The sequence below is a fragment of the Anser cygnoides genome, chromosome 2 (assembly GCF_040182565.1).
Source record: "Anser cygnoides isolate HZ-2024a breed goose chromosome 2, Taihu_goose_T2T_genome, whole genome shotgun sequence".
Taxonomy (NCBI): Eukaryota; Metazoa; Chordata; class Aves; order Anseriformes; family Anatidae; genus Anser; species Anser cygnoides.
This window is the reverse complement of record NC_089874.1, coordinates 140,472,361-140,491,660: the sequence shown is the minus strand read 5'-3', so window position 1 is coordinate 140,491,660 and position 19,300 is coordinate 140,472,361. Positions and strand designations below refer to the sequence as shown.

Sequence of the window (19,300 nt, the reverse complement as noted above, 5' to 3'; positions counted from 1 at the left end):
GAGCCAGGGATCAGTGTGAAGGTAAATCAAAAGTGAATAGACATGCAAATCAAAAGCATTGCTATGTTCTGTTCTTATTTTTGTACACTACTAAACTGGGGGAGGTGTGAGTGTGGTACAGAATTTTAGTTGCTAAATGTAGCTGATGACTGCTTTCCTAGTGCACTCATTCTCCAAAATGAGAAATTAGCTATGTTGCATTATATAACTGCTGCTGCGAACCGCTCAGTTGCTTCTTTTGAGATTTCAGCAGTACAACACCCAGATCTTTTTTATTCTAGTGCTGGGTGAAGAGTGGAGTGGCATCATAAAATATAGAATGGCACGTTGGTGACGGAACCAAGGGGCGAGATATGAGGATTTTCTATGGCTTGTTTCACTGGTAAAACAATGAAAATAACCAGATACAGTAATGATGACATTCTTGTTTTCTGTCTAATTTTCCCCAGTTGATTACTGCCGATGTGCACAAACTTCTCTTTCTCCATGCAGTCTCTAAGTCACCCCTCAACACGGAGGTCCCAGCGTTCCTGTTTTCAAAGCTTTCTGAGCTTCACGGGAGTTTCCTGGACTTGGAGTCCCTGTTTCCTTTAGGCAAAGAGAGGCATTTGGGCAACTGCCTGATGCCGTGGGTTGGAGGGGGAATACCCACACTTTTGAGCCGTGCAGAGCTGGAAGCTGAGTCGCTCCCCGGAGCCATTTCATCTGCCCAGCCTTTCAGCACAGAGAAGGGCGTAGTGGTGACTTGGGCAGCTGATAATAGCAGGGAGCTTCTGCCCAGATGATGATGCAATGAGACACGTTAACAGCAAGTCAGTAAATTTAACCGTCTGTCAGATGTTATTGAGGGAGCAAGTCTGGACCGTGCACAGCGTAAGGAAAACTGCTTCGGCAGCTGCAGATGTCCTGCAGTGTGGTCTGCTAGTGTGTCACTGAGCTTTTCCAGGTAGGCTCCTGACGGGTAGCCTGCGATTTGAGAACCACCACAGGAAATAAGTGCTTTCTCCATTATGATGTATGGCAGAAAGTCTGAGCAAAAAGACAGTGCTTTGGGGGATTTTCCTGAGTAGGATGGGGGAGAAGGGCAAAGAGGGTAGCAAAAATAATTTTGCTTGTCACAAGGAGTGACGCTAGCAATACCATAGCTAGGAGGAGAGGCTGCTGTTCCTCCAGGTAAGTAGGAGGAACTTGCTCTATAATTCCTTACTCTGTAGGAATTATAAACACAGAGGTTCTGTTAAAAATGTTTCCACTAAACATGGATATCTTTACTGTCATCTTAAAAAGTCTACCAGTGAGAAAATACAGCTAGAATTGCAAAAATGAGACATTTCAAAGACTTTGAATGAAACATTTATTACACAGCTTTACAGCTCTAACTTTCTTCTCTTTTATTTCCAGATTTTAGAAATTATAACATTCTGCATTCTCCTCTATTTTTACAAAAGAAAGGCTGTGAAGCACATCATGATTTTGTTAATGATGGTAGCACTACTGGGTAAGAGCATATTATTCACTTTAATGTTCTTGTCTGTTACTTGATGATTCCTTGTCATTCAGTCCCCCCAGCTAGTTTAGATTAGGGCCACTTCAAAGTAGTGTGCTGAAGGAGAATCACTGAAACATTTCACATCATTTTGCTGTGGTCTTTTTGAAGAGAAAAGCCAATTATGGAACATAGTTTCTGTGCTTATTGCTGGGACTATTTCTTTTTACAGATTTCCTTATATGAATATGGTGTGTGCAAGCGTGCTCTGAACCTTTTTTCGCTAACAATTTGACTTTAGATCTTAGGGAAGCAGACTGCTTGAAACTTTGTTTTGTAGAACAGGCCTAGCTGTGAAAATCAATTCTGTAAACCAGGGCAGTTTAAGACCTTGTAGGCACACTGTAAGCATATGCAGTGATACCCCATGTCAGTATGGGAACTTTTCTTTGAAGTATCTATGCCTGTTTGCATATGCAACATTTGTACTTTACCACCTTTCTGGAAGAATAACAAGAATTCAGTTTGCCCTCTGATTCATGGTGCCACCAGAAAACAATCAATACCCAGAGAAAAAAGGGAGGTCATTTTACCAGACAATTTTCAATAAAGTCAAATTTGAACCGGTTTTGAAAAATGTCAGGAGGCTGTCTCTAAAGTTCTGCTTGCAGGTGTATATTAATTTGCTGAGCCCATATCTTCGCCCATCTTTGTCATGTAAACTTGTCTATGAAACCCTGATGGGACACCACATTTTTCTGGTTGAAGTGAAAGGTGTTTGAGCTGTGCCACTGAAGTCAATGGTTATCTTTTCACTGAGATCAGTGAGGGCATGTATGAGCCTGCAAAGACCTACAGACCATGTTTCTAGTGGAGGTCGTCCAAGTTGTTTTGATTAAACTAAATTTCAGTAAAGTTTACCGGTTACACTATTTAGATGTAACTGAATTTGAAAAACCCTTGCAGGTTTATCAGCCACCTTCCTCCAGATCCCTGCCTGGTTTCTTACCCCGATGAAAAGCTCAGACTTTCTTTCAGATCTACCTTTTTGGGACAGTCCACCCATTAAATTTCCCAGCACCGAGAACATTAAGGTCAGCAGCTCTGCAGGACCCATGAAGGATTTCCTTGCTCCCTGAATGAGGAAGAGACTGAAGAGCCCCCAAAAGCTGTCAGTCTAACTGCTCTTGGTTTAGAAGAGAGAGTGTGAGCCCAGCCAACCCTCAGCTCCTAGCACGGGGTCTGGCAGCTCTGGCAGAGCTCGCAGGGTTTTCAGCCATGCCGTGATGCTGGGCGATGAGCCTGAAGATCTCAGGATGGATTTCCACACTCAACTGATGCAGTTTTGGGCAGACCCACCAGGAAGGCTGCTCTGGGCTAAGTCTAGGAGACCTGGTCCTTCAGGCTGTGAAGCCTTGTGTGCTTATTTTGCTGTGGAGCCTTCCAGCCCTGATGCCACTGGTGCCAAAGGGACACGAGGGGCTGATGAACAGCAGCGGAGCTGCAAACCCATGCCCCAGCACGCACAGACTGCAGCTTGGTGGTCAGGCTGAAATCAAGCAAAAACAACAACTTCAGCTGGTGGCTGCTGAGGTTTTGGTGGGCATATGCAGCTTCAGGAAAAATGTGTCATTATTTCTGCTCTGTTAGAAAAGAAACAAACAAATCCGGGTTCATGGGAACTTTTGAAATCCTGACAATTCCCTTGAGCAGGAAATCCAGAACTGTGGCTGGCTCCAGCTCTTGCAGCTGTCTTGGTGCCTGGTAGTCCCTGCAAAGCCCCACTGCTTCGTATCTGACTTTGTGCTGGGCAAAGCCATGGGATGCTGAGAGGGGGCTCCAAACCATCCAACACGTTCACTGCCCTTGGAGGGCCTGGCTGCAGGAGAGGCAGACAAGGGTGGGAGTCTCCATGCAGAATATTCTCAGGGGCAGCTTCTGGAAGGGGATTTCTTCCTTTTTTAACATCTGAATAGATACATTCTCAGTGGAGGGTTCATACAGATGTAAATAAGATGTAGAAAGGTTTCTTTAAAGAGAAGGCAGCTTTTGTGTTTCATTGGATATTAAAGCTGCTTTCATTCTGAAGAAAGTACGAAGGTGATTGTAAAACCTGAAAATATTTTGCTTACTGTAAGCCTGCAAGTTCATTTGGTGAGAATTATCTTACCTCATGTATATACTGGGAGTTATCATAAGTTTGGAGGGAAATATTTCAGATTAAAGTGGGATTTCTGAGTTTCCTGCTCTAACAGCTGGAAAGTGACATCATTTGTCATGCGAGCTTTGGGGGGATTGTTTTATCTGAGACAGAAAAACCATTTCCGAGGTTTTGAAACCTGTTCCAGGGCAACATTAACTAAAAGAGCATCCCAAATTTCAAACAAACCAAAACCAAAACAACAACAACAAACAACATAAACCAAAAAATCCTTACACTTTTTTTTTTCTGATTTGTATTTATTTTTTTAACTATAAGGGTTAGAAACTGCCCCTTCATCAGGAAGAATTTTTCAGCAATCTTTACTCTTAGTTGGACAATTCAAACCACTGATTTTTACCTCTAAGTGTTCTTTTACAGTAAATAACTATTCCATGTTACAATGCAAATATCAGTTTCTGTGGAGGTGGGGCTTGGGTGCATTTTTTGGCTTTTTATCATATCATCAGCCCCAGTACAGGCTAGGATTTGACCTGCTCTGCTCACTTTTACTGCTGTGTTTGGTAAACCACACCACCTATTTCAATTACTGCGCAGGAGGTGAAGCACTAGGTGCAAAGGTTGTCATTAAAGCAGTGAGTTTCATGATGGGGAGCAGGATCATCACCAGCTGTACGCAACTCTTAAACTCCTCCTGAACTTTCGGACTTGCTGTAAGAAAAAGGCTTGAAATCAAAACCCCAGACCTGAATCCATTCCTCTTCCCCCACCTTTTCTCCCAGCCCCTGGCCTGAACTCTTTGCACAGTGCAGCTCTCCTTGCCAATCTGAATTTTTGCAGCGAAAGGAGGATGAATCAGACACCGAAATCCAACACCCCCCAGCTCTGGAAGAGGGTGGAACTGGATCCCAGCTGGGGGACGGTGCTCCTGACTATGAATTACCTCTCTTCGAAGGTCATCTCTGCACCCTGACTCTTCTTACCATTTTTAGTTCGTTTTGAATTTGTTACGTTTTCCTTGCAGTAACCACAGCCTACTCGGTTTTGCTTCAACAAACCAAGAGCGCTCTCCAAAAGGAAATCTAAAGTAACTCTGAGCTCAGCTGTCAGCCCCTTTTCCAAAAGATGTGCATTGCAAAACTTCTCTGCCCTGGTGACATACATATCAAAAGCATTGTCTGCTTTCTTTTACAGGGGACTTTTTGGTGGTGATGCACTGACAGTGACTAAATGGATTGAAAACGCACTATTTTGGGGGCTAGATCCAGTGACAGTCTTAAGAGCCTGGCCCCAGAAATGCAGTGCAGACCCCTGCGTTTGCTACCTGGAATCTGCACGTAACCTGTGGGGAGAGTTAGGTCCTTGGTGACGTGATCCCAAAAATCAGCTCTGACCTGCTTTGACCATCTCCTGTCTCAGCAGAGAACTCCTGAGGGCGAGCAGCTATTTTTGGCTGCTGGTGTCACAGGCAGGGTGCAATCAGGTGTCCCAGCTGCTCAGCATGGATAAGGAGACCTCTCAGCCCCTCTGCTGAATAATGCAATAAGGGCTCCAAATTAGCAGCTGGGGCTAAATAAAGCGTGTCTGGGAGACGTGGAGGCTGTTGTAGAACCTCTGCCTGGTAGCCCAGCATTTAGGGCATGTGCCCAGCAGTGGGAAATGGATGCAGTTCTTTCCTCGACCGCAGCTCAGCCTCTCTCTCTCACACGTATACACAGTACCACCTTGCAAGGTTTTATCAGGCTCTAACCTCAGCCACTCTGGGGAAACCTGGGACAAATGCAGGGTGGCAGACTCCAGTGCTAAAAGAACTGCAAAGCACAACACACGTGGAGTTGAGATCGCTCGGAGTTTAGGCAGTAATTTAGCGAGTGTTGATAACATCACACACTTGATTTTAGGTGCCCAAACTCTACCTCAGTGTCTCTTAAGCTATCAAGCCTGTGGCACCTCTCTCACTGATGCTCTGAGGTCACTGCTGCAAATCCTGCCCTGCTAATTTTTCCCTTTCCCTTTCAGCATCGCTGACGGTCATCGCTGTAAAGGCTGTGGCCAGCATGATAACGCTCTCTGTGAAGGGGAAAATGCAGCTCACTTATCCCGTTTTTTATATCATGCTCATTTTAATGGCAACTTCTTGTGTTTTCCAAGTCAAGTAAGTGAGTTTCTACTTATCTCTTAACCTTTGTACCCGTTTATATGTCAGTGCTGTTCCGTACTGATACTGACTCCAGATACAAGTTGCACTTAAAGGTAACAAATTCCTGACAGAGCCTTGACAGATGCATGAATTGCCTGCAGCTGATTATATTGTTTATTTAGGCTTTATTTCTCAGTTTATAATTGATTAATTACACAGATGCTACCTCCTCTCATTATCACCTCATATGAAGTTTTCCCAAGCGTAGTTCTTGTTTTGGCACAGGTACTGGACTCGTTAAATGAAATTTATGTTCCTGATACTTTTTTTTTGGTTACTTTCAGAAATCTTCATTGTTGAATACTCAAATGGCCCCATTTACCCTCATTATGCGCCTCTTTTCCTTAGCTTATGTTACTGATTGGACTGGAAGAGAGTTTACCCTCACTATCTCCCCGCTTCTGTTAAAACTGCGTGTTGCTCTTTGCTATCCTGTATGTCTGTAGTTTTTTTTTTGGAAATAGTTAGCTTTTGGTGAGCGGGGGACATCGGAGTTTTCCCTGCTGGCCTCTGGCCTGTTAAGTGATTGTTTTATGCTGCCTTTGCAGATTGCTGGGGGTGGCAGCCTGGTAAAATATGACTTGCAGCTGAACAGAGGGTCCATTCCCTTCATGCTGGTCCCTGCGCTTCAGGTGCTGATAGCATCATTCAGTAATCTCATCTAGACTGCTCCAGTGTTTACTTGCATGATTATTTTCCGGTGGAAGAGCCAACCCAGCTTTCCCGTGGCAGAACACACCATTCCCATGTGGGATCAGAAAGCCTCTGAGTTATTGTGCAGTGACTCTCCATGGCTGAGTCAGGAACTCCGCTGTAACAGATAATGGAGTGATTTACATCCAGCTTGTCTTTGCACTGGGAGAATGGCTCAGGGCATTTAAAATAGGAATTAAAATTTGGTAAATAGGAAGCTGCTGAATTAACCTCTCCTTCTTGCCAATTCTTTCTTTCTTTTGCTGGGTCAAAATTAAAATGTGCCCATTTCATTCCCTGAAGTCAATGTCTCTTCTACTCTCCTCTGTTGGACACGTTTTCTAATGGAGACAGTGCTGTCAGTCTAATTTTTTCATTTTATTTGTTTCTTCTCTTATTTTATTTGACTGTCAGGTTAGCTTACGGCAGCCTGGGCTGCTACATCCTCCTGGATTCAGTGCTGGGCCTTGGTATCACTATTTTAGTCCCTGTGACCGAGTTTGTTGCAAATGGGAGAAAATAATGAGGTGTTTTCAATGACTTCAAAATCCTGACTATCCTGTGGATATGTAGGATTTCTTTATTTTTAAAGCACCATGGAGACTGTTCAACAGTTGCTAAAATAACCATGCAATTACTTTAATGGCTAAAACAGATCCAAGCTTGGATTTTTACTGTTCACATATATTGTACCAGTGAAACATTTAAGTGTGGTTCTTTTTATAGATTTTGAATACACTCTGCAGTCCCCTGATTTTTCTCTTTCGGTTTGAAATTCCCTGTTCATATAACGGAGTATCTGTTGGTGCATCCGAGAGTTCGCACTCATGATTCATCACCTCGTGGGTACATGTTGATAGCTCTGGTCTCCTTACAAGTGGGTTAATGCTTTGGCTTTTTGGTCCACTGATGCAGACTGTGTGGGCTGCTCCATGACCAATGTTATGGTCCTGCAGGTTTCTCTGCAGTTTAGGCTCATGTGGTCCTGCACGCTCTTGCCTCACCCTTCTGGTGGTGGTTTGTGTCACCTTTCTGAGGAGGAAGGCAGAGTTTCCAACCCAAGGCTTGCAGCCACCTCTCTGGACTTTCCCAGCAGGACAGAGCGTGTCTGGGGTGTGATTGCATGGATAAACATACAAATACGTGTTTTAGCCAAGTTGGATGGAGCAGCAACAGCAATGTGGGTTTCAGCTAAGTGAAACAGTTCCTATGAGGACTTGTACACATGTCCATGCTGGAAATATACCCTTACACAACCTGTTTAATTTAGAGTGACTTGTCCCTGGCTGCTTGCAGGCAGCACTGCTTCCAAGAGCTGAGGCACACCATCGGCAGCAATACCCGAGCATTCCTCCCTTATCTGTGGCGGACAGTTTTTCCAGCAGTGCTTCAAAGGTCTCTCCAATGGCAGTCTATGGCCAGAAGAATCCACTCCAACCTTCTTGCTTTGCCTTATTTGTTTGTACTCTGCAGCAGAGTCAAAACCAGAAAGTAAATTCAATACACATACCCGTCTGTCAAGGGCTATTTGCTGTCGTGGTAAGAAATGGTCACACTTATTGAACTAACAGAAACTGGCTAACTTTACTTAAAGTGCAATGAACATCCTGCAGCCATGAGGTGCAATAACGCTTGTTTTCTAGGTTCTTGAATCAAGCGATGCATCTGTACGAAGCAACAGCAGTTGTGCCCATTAATTTCGTGTTCTTCACCACGAGCGCCATCGTTTCAGGTTGGTTCCCGGCCTTCTGTCTCTACAAAATGATTTCCTACACACCAAGTTTTCAAAGGATCACCGTCTCTGAACAGGACCACAAACCATTCATGTTTGTCTTCACCAAAAGTTTTTCCTAAATGACAGGTGTTTATGTCCTGAAAAATGAGTCAGTTCACAACTTTCAAAGCAAAATAAAAATCATCAAATTCTAGCATTTCCAGAATTGATATGTACAGCTTGCTGTGCCTTGCTGGCTTACTAGAATTACCTGCATTTATCTTAGCCTCATCCTGACATCCAGCAAATGCATTTACCATGTGCACGCCAGCCTCCCTGTATCCGAACTGGTAGAGTAATTTTAACAGCCTGGCAAACTACTCAAATGACAACCAGCTGTGTTTCGTAGTAGTTAGTGTATATTCAGTTTCAGAAGGTGGAATTCTAGGTTAAGTGAAGGAAATAAAATGACTCCAAAGGCCTTTTAAGCATTTAACATTTTATTCTGGGTGAGAACTCTGAACTCGGTGCTGTTAAAGAGGGACTGCAAATCTTGGAAATGGTGCGGAGTGTAAGAACACGAGCAGGGAGGACGACTAAGATGCTGTATCAGCAATGAGCCAAAATGCTCGTGTTGTTATAACATTTATGACTCATTTTAACACGCACTGGGGGCTTTCCTGTCATTGCTGCGCAGGAGTTTCTCATGCAAAGCTGCCATTAATGAGAAGGGGAGTTAGCTTCGTGCACAGATTGCCTCGGCACCTGTGTTAGAGGAGACCTACACTTTGTGACTGAGAAGAGGCTTTCGCCAAAAGGGGGTTGCATTCTTGCAGCCATATGGGGAATTTGGCCTTATGCCTCCTTAAGAGATCAAGTACCTATTCAGGAATGGCTTAATAGCTTTGAGACTGGATACACATGCATTTGCACCAGGTTTGTTAAACCAGTGTGGGGCTTAGAAGAACAAGCTCTGCTGAATCTTGGTGGGGTGTTTGTGGAAGATACCTCCTCTCGTGATTCCCCCATCCCGATCTGCAGCCTTTGAAGATACGGTCATGCTTCTGTGGCTTTGGTTCACACTCTGGTGTTTCTAAGCAAAACTATGCTCATCAGTGGTTTAAAGCTAATATACTTGGCTGTCAACTGGGGCAGCTGAGATCCAGATACACATCTGGTTCTGTCACCTCCACTGCAGAGGTGCTAATTCCTGTTAGAGGGGTGACCAGAAGAGTTAGTGATCCCTTCAGCCGGAGAGATTTGGCAAACTTGGCTGCTGGAGCCTTTAACTCGGTGTAAACATCAGGGACACGGCTAGTTATCGAAAACCTGTTCCCAATTGTAGCTAAGATGTCCACATGGTCTGTTGGAGTGGCTTAACTAAATCCACGAAGAACCTGTTAGCTGTACTGGTACGACTCTGCTAGCGAATAAGACCTTGAGTTTGACCTGCATAAAAACTGTTGCTGACAATGCAAAAAAATACCTGCATCTGTGCAGTTATTAACACAGCACATGCTCCAACCTGATAGACTAAATCTTCTCCAGTCCCTTGCAGTATCTCGAGAAAGCCTAGATAATGGAATATGGGCACATAATGTGAACCCACAGCTACGTGTATTAATACCATATTTGGGATTTTTTTTCTCCACTTGAGCATGACACTGCTCGTGACCCTCCCAGCTGTAATTCATATCACTTGGAATCCAGTCAAGATCTGCAATTCTTGTTTCTGTCACATTCCAGGGGTCATATTTTATCAGGAATTCCAAAGTGCAGCTTTGCTGAACGTGTTCATGTTTCTGTTCGGGTAAGTGTGTCGGCCTAAAATCTGCACTAACGCTTCTACTGCAACAGCACTGCCTCGCAGAACCCCTTCTTTTCTCAGTAAGAAGAAACCTGTCTTGTTATTAAAATATTATGGAATAGCCATTATAGTAGGATAAAAAAACATTAAAGGAAAGATTAATATCTGTGCTTTGGGGGTTTGGAGGCCTGGCTTTGAATCCAAATATGTAAAAATGTGAGACACTTATGAACTACTAATCCCATGGTGGAATGAAAAACCAGCAGCATGTGTTCCTCCTGCAGGAAGGAGAAATCACTGCTCTCTACCAAAGATCATGTTTTAGGAGGTGCTGATACAACTGCAAGGAATCTCCTTCCCTGTTACCTTCCACGTGCGTGTCCGGCTGCCCTTTGCTGCCATTAGGTGTGGGCAGTTCTAGGAGCTGCTTGCTTACAAGGGTCTCCCTGTGCCAAGGAAGGCACAGCATGTCTGCTGAAAGGTTCAGAGCATGCTAAGAAGCTGCTGACAATGCTTGAAGAAGGCCCCAAGTGTTGTGAGAGCGGAGATCTGCTGGCTACCAGCACAGTAACAACTCAGAGGACAGGTGAACATTACTCGAGGGTGGGTGTGAGATGGCTGAAAGCACCTCCCAGAACTGCTGGACCTGTCTTGCTACCAAGCTGTCAAACAGCTTGGGCTGACAGCTGCAGACATCTCCATCCTCTGCAGTCAGGCTGGGGTAGGTGCACAGACCTGCGATGCTGTCTGACTGCTGGAAAAGCGACAGAAAACGGAGATGAGCAAATTCAACCCAGGTATTTGGCAGGCAGGAAGTAGCGATCGTGTGTCCAGCACAGAGCGGATAGAAGATTTATCCGAGTGTAGCAGTTTCTCATTGCTCCTGGCTTACAGCTTGCCCCTGAGACATGCAGTCGAACGAGAAAAACAACAGAGATGTTGATTGTCTGCAAGAAGCCTGAGTTGTTGACGAAATTGCAAATGCTAGAGTGCTAGTTTAGATGTTCTGAGAAGATTTGCTCAGGGATTCAAAGGCTGCGGTCTCACACTCGCAGGCATTTGATTAGGTATACATTACTGAAAGTGTAATTTTGTCTGCGGAGCCTTTGGAACCGATTGTAAAGCTTCAGGAGGCAAAAACTAGTCTGACAGGGAGCCCAAGATGAATTTATACAGCTGCCAGGAAGGAAAGTTTCTTTAAAAACTGAGCAGCTCGGGTTTGGAAGTCCTTGAAAAAGAAACATGGGAAAAGATTCTCATCTCAGATGCAGTGAGCTGTTTCTAATAATACGATGCCACTGTTATTTTGCAGGTGTCTCCTATCTTTCCTTGGTGTATTTGTAATTGCAAGAAATAAAAAAGAGGAGCATTTACAAGTTCCTTATATTGACTGTGGACATATTCCTGGTAAGTAGGGCTTTTTTTTCTGTCTCTCTGTTTAAAAATGAGATATCAGATAATGGAATGACCTGGGAGAGTTGAGTCAGAAATGTGCTCTAGTTGCATTTAAAAAATATACTGTTCCCTTAATTTCTATTCCTGTTCCCAACAGATTTTTCAAAGAATTTTTCAGAGTTTTTCCAAGCTATTGTTACAACCAGTCAAATGAAAACAATGATTATTGGAGCAAGGAATGTTTAAATGATGGATTGGTGGGGGATTTGTTTTATTAAAATTCTTCACAGAGTTGTTGTTTTTCCCTTCTCTCACCCCATTTCCTTAGGACAAAAATTGACAGGCAAAATACAACCAGATTCTTATAGTTCACGCTATGGCACTTTGAATAATGAAGATGACTCGGTGAAAACTCAGAGCTGAAAGAAGAAAGCACCTTACCTTCCATTTTATGAGAGGAACAGCACTGGAACAAGAATTAGCAACACCTTTTCATTGGACATATTCCAGTCGACGTTGAATTCAATTCCTGCATGTTGATGAGTCATGGCATTATTTAATCCTACTTAATTTATCCCCTGGCTGTCCCAAATGTGTTTTGAAGATAAAGCAAGCCTTAAGAAAAACTAAATAACCGTTAATGAATCTGAACATTCTCATAGTATAAATGCCTCTTAGTGATGACTGGGGATATTTTTAGAGTTCTAATTGCCTAGAAATGCAAATAGGTGCATAAAAGGATTTTAAAATTTGCTTTTGAAAACCCCCAGATGTGCACAGATGCTTAAAGACAAAGATGGGAAATGAGGAGTATTTTCATAAGAGACTTCAAAGTATTCTGCTGTATGTCTACTACCTTTAAAAATCTGATCCTTCCTGTCCATGAGTCAAAAATGTAGGCATATATGCAGTATGCATAAACACGTATATACATTTTTATTATGTGCAGAGGGAAAATCATGATTATCTTCTGCCATCAGACATTCTCTTACCTTCAAAGGCAATAAACACTTGTGTGAGAAGAGGGAAGGACAAGAACATTTGTCACAAACATGGGCACAGGCACACATGCACGTATTTGTGCGGCGCCCAGCCAAGGCAGAGCTGGGGAACCTCGTGTGACATTTAACATCCCCCCCATGCTTTGTGCTCTGGGCTGTACTATATGTTAGTATAGCCTAGTCCGAGGTTTAGCCACTGTTTTCAGGAAAACGGGGTTTTAATGATGGAAGTGCAAATTTCTGTAGAGGAAATGTGGGACCCAGGCTCCCTCTCTTGATGCATCTTGAAAAATATTCTTAAAATAGCAAAGTAGGGCAAATCCCACCTTGCTAAACCAGTGGTTATCCTGCATGAGGAAAGGCTGTAAAACAGGGTCACAAGAGTCACTGCACATTTTTTTCTTCATTAAATGGTAATTTCTACACTCATTTGAAGAGCTGGCAGAGATGGGGACCATAGCAGAAGTGTTCGAGTCTGGGAGGTCACAGCATCCCTCAGTCCCAGCCTTCTGGAAAGAAAGCTGCTTCTGGGCATTAGTTGTGGGTCCATTCACCCCTGCCTGGTAACACTGATGTACCTCAACCGGCACGGCAACACTCAGACACCTGCTCTGCAGAAACAGAGTGCTCTTGATAAGTGTTCAGTACTAACCTTCAAGTCTTGGACAAGATAATTTTTTTGGGTCTGGATTAATCTGCCATAATGGATATGGGCCACAGGCTGTGTGTGTTTTGTTTCAGTGGGATATGATGAAATGAGCTCTCTCACTCTCTCTTTCTCTCACTCTTTTCTTTTTTTTGTTTTATTTTTTAATTTATTTCATTTTAAAACAGGTACAGTCAAGGAACAATAGGACAGTTCAACTTCAAACAAAGTGCACACGGATCTGTAGTTTTTCCTATGCAGCAATGTCCTGGCAGCCAGGGCTTGGGGGATTTGCGAAGTGCTTTTTCAGCATGGACCTTTTCCAGCTGGCACAGGACAAGACTCAGGGTCTGCACCTTGCTTGTACCAGCTGCCTGCCCGTGGCCTTCCTTTACCCTCTTACAGTTTGAGTTCAAGTTTCTAAAGCTTAAAATGCAAAACACACCTGATTATGTATGCTTTCTCTGGGGAATAAGGGCATGCCTATATGCCCTCTATGCCACTTGCCTCTTGTAAGTCAAATTTAAGCCACTTTCTAATTCTCAAGTGAGACCATGTGCTAAAGATGGAAATAGGATGCCTGTAGTTTTTCATTCAATGACCTGGGAAATAAAAGTGGGGTGGGTGGGAGAAAGGAGTTGGTTTTGTTTCTTTTTTAAATTGTTGGCCTTGGGCTTCTTTCTGAAATCTGTCTCCATGATTTAGGAGGGAAATTATAAGGAGGAAATCATAAGGTCTATCAGGCATAGGAATTTCTCTTCAAGGCAGGAAATAATGTAAAAATCTATGGCAAAAGTTATTATTTATTTCAAGCTACCCTATTTCTTCTCAAACAACACTTCCTTTCTTCCTATAGGTTTATACAAAAATTAAAAGGTTAAAAGGTTTTCTGTAAACTTGAATGTAATTAAAAATAATTATAGAGCAAAACACTGGCAGGAAATATGTGCAATTAAAACTTGTGATTTGACAGAATTTTTGAGATGTGAGCATGTTCCAACAAATTAACATATCACAGGGTCAGAGAAACTCAATGATGAAAATTTATTACTGCTCTCCAAAGAAAGGGACATGATTTGTTTCAAGAATCAGTTTCTAATCAATGCCATTTTCAGATTTTACTTGTGACACTTAGGTGACAAGCAGCACAGACAAATGCTTACTAAAAAAAAAATGTTTCCCTGGAACAGAGAAAAGTCCTTGGAAGCCTTCTCTTTACCAGTGAGCTATTTTCTTGCAGTGTTTTTCCTGACATCATATACATGGGCCAGATACAAACTGTGAAACTTGCACCTGCAGACTGAACTTTCTTGAGTTCCGTGGGATCTGAGGAAAAAATACTGAAGGAAGAAGGCACGGAGGACAGTCAGCATCTCACGTGGTCCCAGCTGGCTCCAGCCTGGGATTTCTGACAGACCAGAACCAGCAGGACTCACTTAGTGCTTGTTCCACTGCTGGTCAGGCTGCAGTAAAAGATGAAGTATTAGCTGGCCACAGGCCTGGAAATGGGAACTCTGGAGTACAGCTAGGCAGTTATTTTTTTGCGATAAAATATCAGGATGCATTTACCAAGTGTTTTCAGCTAGCAAATAAAATAGTTTAATCTTGGATTGGATTCATACATCTGCCAATGGTAGGAGTCTGGTATTCAGCTGGCAGGCTTAGGGCCTGCCCCTCGCTACTGCCCAGCTTCTGATGGCCTCATGTTTTGCACTGGTCACCCAAAACCAAGGAAGGGAGGTCAGCCTTCCTAGAGGCTTGAGTTTCTGTGCTTTGAAGGTGTGGTTTTAGGTACCTGATGAGCTGCTTGAATGGTCCAATGTTGCTAAAACCTTACCCCCTGGCTGTGAGGTCCTGCTCAGCCGATGGCTTGCTGTGCACCAACCACTTCATCTCACTCACCCCAGTGAAACCGTCTCATTTGTTTTTCCTGCTGTGTTGGCTCTCTGAGAGTTAGTGAACTGGGCTGGCCCTCAGTGGAGGCTGACTTGGACATTTGGTGACGATGCAAAGCCCTGGGCCAGACTCACAGGGCTGTGGGTGGTGAGCACTGAGCGGCTCCACGTGGGGCTGAGATGGGCAGCCTGTGGTGTGAGAAGGGGTCTAAGGACAATGAGGAGCACGGACACGCATCTCACTACACAACTTGTTAATAAGGACTGATTTTTTTCTCTCCAGTTTGCATATAAACCATGCCGGAAGGACGGACTGGGACCAAATGGCCTCACTTCTGACCTCAAAATGGTCTCCCCTTGCACTTTTCCCTCCCAACCCACTTCTTGAAAGGTTGCTTGCAGAGAAACCTCTGATAACACTGGGGTGCAAATGATTAGACAGAGCTGTCTTTCAGCTTGCCCTTTTGCGCTTGTCCTCTGAGGCTTGGCCTTTTTCTTGTTTAAATTTTTTGTTTGTTTATCCCTTTTGGAGAAATCAGCTGGTCTCTGTTAGGAACTGGCCCAAAGGAGATAGAGGCTAATTACCATAATTATTATTGGAGGGCCAAGTTGGACTTTGTACAACCTGAGGTTGCTTGAGGAGAAAAAGGTAGAGAAAAGCTCTAGCTCTGGATTCTCAGGAGCTTGAGAAATCCTGTGTTTCAATGTTTCTGGGTTCTGGGGCAGAATTAGGGACATCAGTGAATAAACAGTGATTCCATATATTTTTGTGTTTTTAATTTTTTTAACCTTTTTTTTTTTTTTTAATTTGGAAGTGAAGGATGGCCATTCTCTGCCTAGAGAAGCAAAAAGAAAATAAGCCACTCCCTTGGCAGATGGGAGATGTTTCAACTTTTTGGAGCTGGAAGAAGCACGGAGGCACCTTCCAAGCTCCCTGGCTGGAATAACCATTCAGTTGTAACGTACAGAGGGGCAGTGCTGGCAAATAACACCACTACATAGCAAGCAGTCATGACTGTTTTGAAAGGATCTTTGTCCTTTTGTCATGTGTTGAACCTGTTCAGAGGACACGTAGCTGATCTGGCTTCTTTGGCTGCACATAAACATATTTTTGAAACATGCTGAGCTAGTCTACAGGGCCTGGGCCCTTTGAGCATCCTATTGATGCCTCTTTGGCAGGCCCTGTCTCCCATGCAGAGCTCTTGCCAGGTCCTCTCTGTGTGGAAATCAGACTGTGTGGTGGATACATACCACAGGCTTACTCTGTAAGAAGATAGAGTCTTGACAGGACGTTTCCCTTGACGTAAGAAGTGTTTAGACCTACAAGGATGTTGTGCAAACCTACAGACTTGGATTACATTCCCTTTACTTCATGATTCCCACCAAAATAAGCAAGGTCAGTTCTGGGTATCTGCAGGAGCAGAACTGTCACCTCAGGAACTTCCAGGCTCAACAGACAAGACCCTATATAAAGACTTACATGGCTGTTCAGTAGGTTTCTTATTTGATCTACATCCTAGTTTTGCAGTTAGGACCCTAAAGTCAGTCCAAGCCTTTGAGGGAGAAAGTGCACTTAATAATAAAGATCTGCAGTAGCATTTTGATTGCTGATGGACTTGGCCATTGGTGCCAGGGGAATTTGTGTCATTTCACAAGGTAACGATGAGGGGAGACAGTGTCCTGCAGCAGAATCGGAAATGTATTGTGGTGGCAGGAGAGTTTTGCATGGACACAGAGGAACGAGATCAGGAGACTGGCAAGCTACTGTGGCCTCCTGGGCTCCTTGTTGACAGTGTCAACAAGGCGATTGTTGACAGTTTTCAGAGTAGAGCTACTGTGAAAGAATGACCAGGCAGGTGGCTTAAACATGGACTGTTTAACGTGAAGTTAATGTATCACTGCAGCCTGCAGCACTAATACCTTAAACATGAAAAGTGGCCTGTGGCCATTGATGAAGGAGCCAATTTCTGTATTTTGCTAGGTCACATTGGGGAAAATGGAAATGATTGATTTAAGCCTCCAGCACAAACATGGACTTGCCAGATCTCCAGTTGGAGATTTCCACTCTTGGAATAGGCATTGCCTTGACTAGATGAAATCTTTGGAGTCTGCTGCCAGGTCTTTTGCCAGAATAATTAAATGGGTTGAAAGAACAGCACTGTCATTTGTCTTCTGTTTGATAGCTAGTGGGCATACATCCAGAACAGCACTAACACAAGATCAGGACTTTTCTCTCCATTTGAAAAAAAAAAAAAAAAAAAAAAAAAAAAGAATGTTTTTCTTGGGCTTCAATAGCATGTGCACCAGGCCCAGAGCTTTATGCTGTTGAACATGCTCTGGTACACTCAGCCCAGAACTAGAGAGAAAGCTTGCATGGCCCAGAGGCTGTTCGTTAGGCGGTTCTTACCTGTCACTGAAGGTTACTGCTGGTAATGCATCATATAGCAATAGAGTACAACAACAAAGTATTGGAGCTTCTACTTTATTTTCCAAGAACAGCTGCTCTGTGTTTTACGAGGGAAAGGAGATGAGGAATATGATTTAATATTACTAAGCATCACAGTTACCCATGTGTTTATTTTTTCCAGACAATATTTAACAGTTAACTAACAGCCATGTCCTGAAAACACTGGCTGGGTCCTGGGAGCATGGATGTACGGCAGGATTCAATGCCGTGTGAATAAGGGCAGACTGCTGATACAAGAAGGCAGGTTGGTGTCATCTCTCCTGGACTCCTGCACAGCTCCGGCCAGGCAGCCTCCTCCAAGCACTTCTGTGTAAGCCCCCTGGCCCACCTACAGAAGAAGGCACGCTGACCTCTCCTGCAAGTCAAAGGAGAGGATCCACCAATGCCATTAGCAATGTGTACTAGCAATGAGTCACTGTTTGCTTTTGAACTGTGCCTTATGTCTATTTTAAAGTGTCTGGATCTCACTCGCAGCTATTTGTCTTTCACCAGTGATTTAAAGCACTCGGTAAGTCCCTCTAGTAAAATACAGTAAGATGACTTGGGCTTTTTGCTGAGCCAAACAGACAGACCTTTTAAGTCTCTCACCATCAGACATTTTGGTCAGCCCTCAAACTGCTTTCTGTGGTTGTTTTCTGCTCTATCTCCATTTTTCCAGTGTCTAAAATTGGCTTTATGAGTGCCAAATACAGAGTAAAAATCTGATCTTAACACCGCTGAGGAAGTAGCGCAGAGCTGGGCCAGAGCCAAAATGCAGTGGTCAGGGTGCCTGGCTTCCCCTCTTCCCAAAGCTGAGCCCAGCCCAGCTGCCACCTCTCCTGGGAGGTGCCTGAACATTTTATTTTTTCACTGTGATTTAACAGTGGCTGTTTTACATGCCCAGAGATACAGCAGCCTAGATAGTTTTCAGCGATTTGACTTCTGACTCATTCCTGAGATCAGTGATGGTCCAAAGAGGTCCCCGGGAGGCTCAGAACAGCTGGAAACCCTGAAGCCAAGTGGCCCACGGATGGACACAGCTGTGGTGGCACAGGGAAGTAGAAAAAATGAAATGGTTTGGGTTGGAAGGGACCCTTGAATATCAGCTCATCCAACCCCTGCCATGGGGTTAGGGTGCAGTAAGTAAATAGGCTCTGGACATGGGGACACCCTGCCCAGATAAATTGCTCTTGCCTCAAGGATGGTGACAGCTCACCAGAGAGAGTGTTTATATTTGTGATGTATGACAGAAGGGTTTCTGCCCCCTCTGCCCCTTGCTGCTCACAGCCTTGCAGCAAGGTTGCATTTTGAAAGGATCAGCTCAGGCATCTCCTCTCTGAGAGGATGCAAGCACCTGATAACCCCAAATGGGGCATACAAACCGCAAAGGGCAGCAGCAGGCGGGTGCCAGCCCCGGCTTCTTTGGCTGATTTGGGGGACCAGCAATCACTCAGGCTGCGTTTGTCCCCACTCTGAGTGCCTCCTGCTTCTGGATGCCAGCACAGGGAAGGGAACCCCTCCAGCCCTTTTGGGGATCCAGGTTTTGGTATGGAGAAGAAATGCATTCATGTTGGAGAGAATTTTGGGATGCATTTATCACCCTTAGTCCAGTGTTACACCGCAGAGCAGGCACAGCTATTTTGCTGATACCCTTGCACTGTGAATGGTTTGAGTTCAGTGCTTTGAGGTATTTGATTTTTGGTTGTCTTTTGTTTATTTGTTTGTTTGTTTGGGTTTTTTAGTAATTTTAAAGGAACAAATCAGCAAAGTCACCTCAATTAACCCAACGTAATCTGAGGTGGAATTCTTCATTTAAAAAAAATGGAAAAAAAAAAAAAGCTGATTTTATAGTGAAG

General features: G+C 43.9%; 1 protein-coding gene across 3 annotated transcripts in view; it reads left to right on the top strand.

Moving 5' to 3' along the window:
- The window catches only part of NIPAL2 (NIPA like domain containing 2), a 54,410-nt gene extending 35,157 nt beyond the window's left edge, over positions 1-19,253 (top strand). For 2 of the 3 annotated variants that reach the window (XM_013179947.3, XM_066990616.1), the window contains 6 exons: positions 1,402-1,498; positions 5,667-5,802; positions 8,184-8,272; positions 10,001-10,064; positions 11,374-11,468; positions 11,785-17,560. In XM_013179947.3, coding sequence (XP_013035401.3) covers positions 1,402-1,498; positions 5,667-5,802; positions 8,184-8,272; positions 10,001-10,064; positions 11,374-11,468; positions 11,785-11,879 — 576 coding nt within the window. In that variant the 3' untranslated portion in view covers positions 11,880-17,560. Of the gene's footprint in view, positions 1-1,401; positions 1,499-5,666; positions 5,803-8,183; positions 8,273-10,000; positions 10,065-11,373; positions 11,469-11,784; positions 17,561-17,586 lie in introns of those variants that run through there. The other variant, XM_066990617.1, reaches the window with a different exon arrangement.
- The last annotated feature ends 47 nt before the right edge of the window (positions 19,254-19,300 follow it).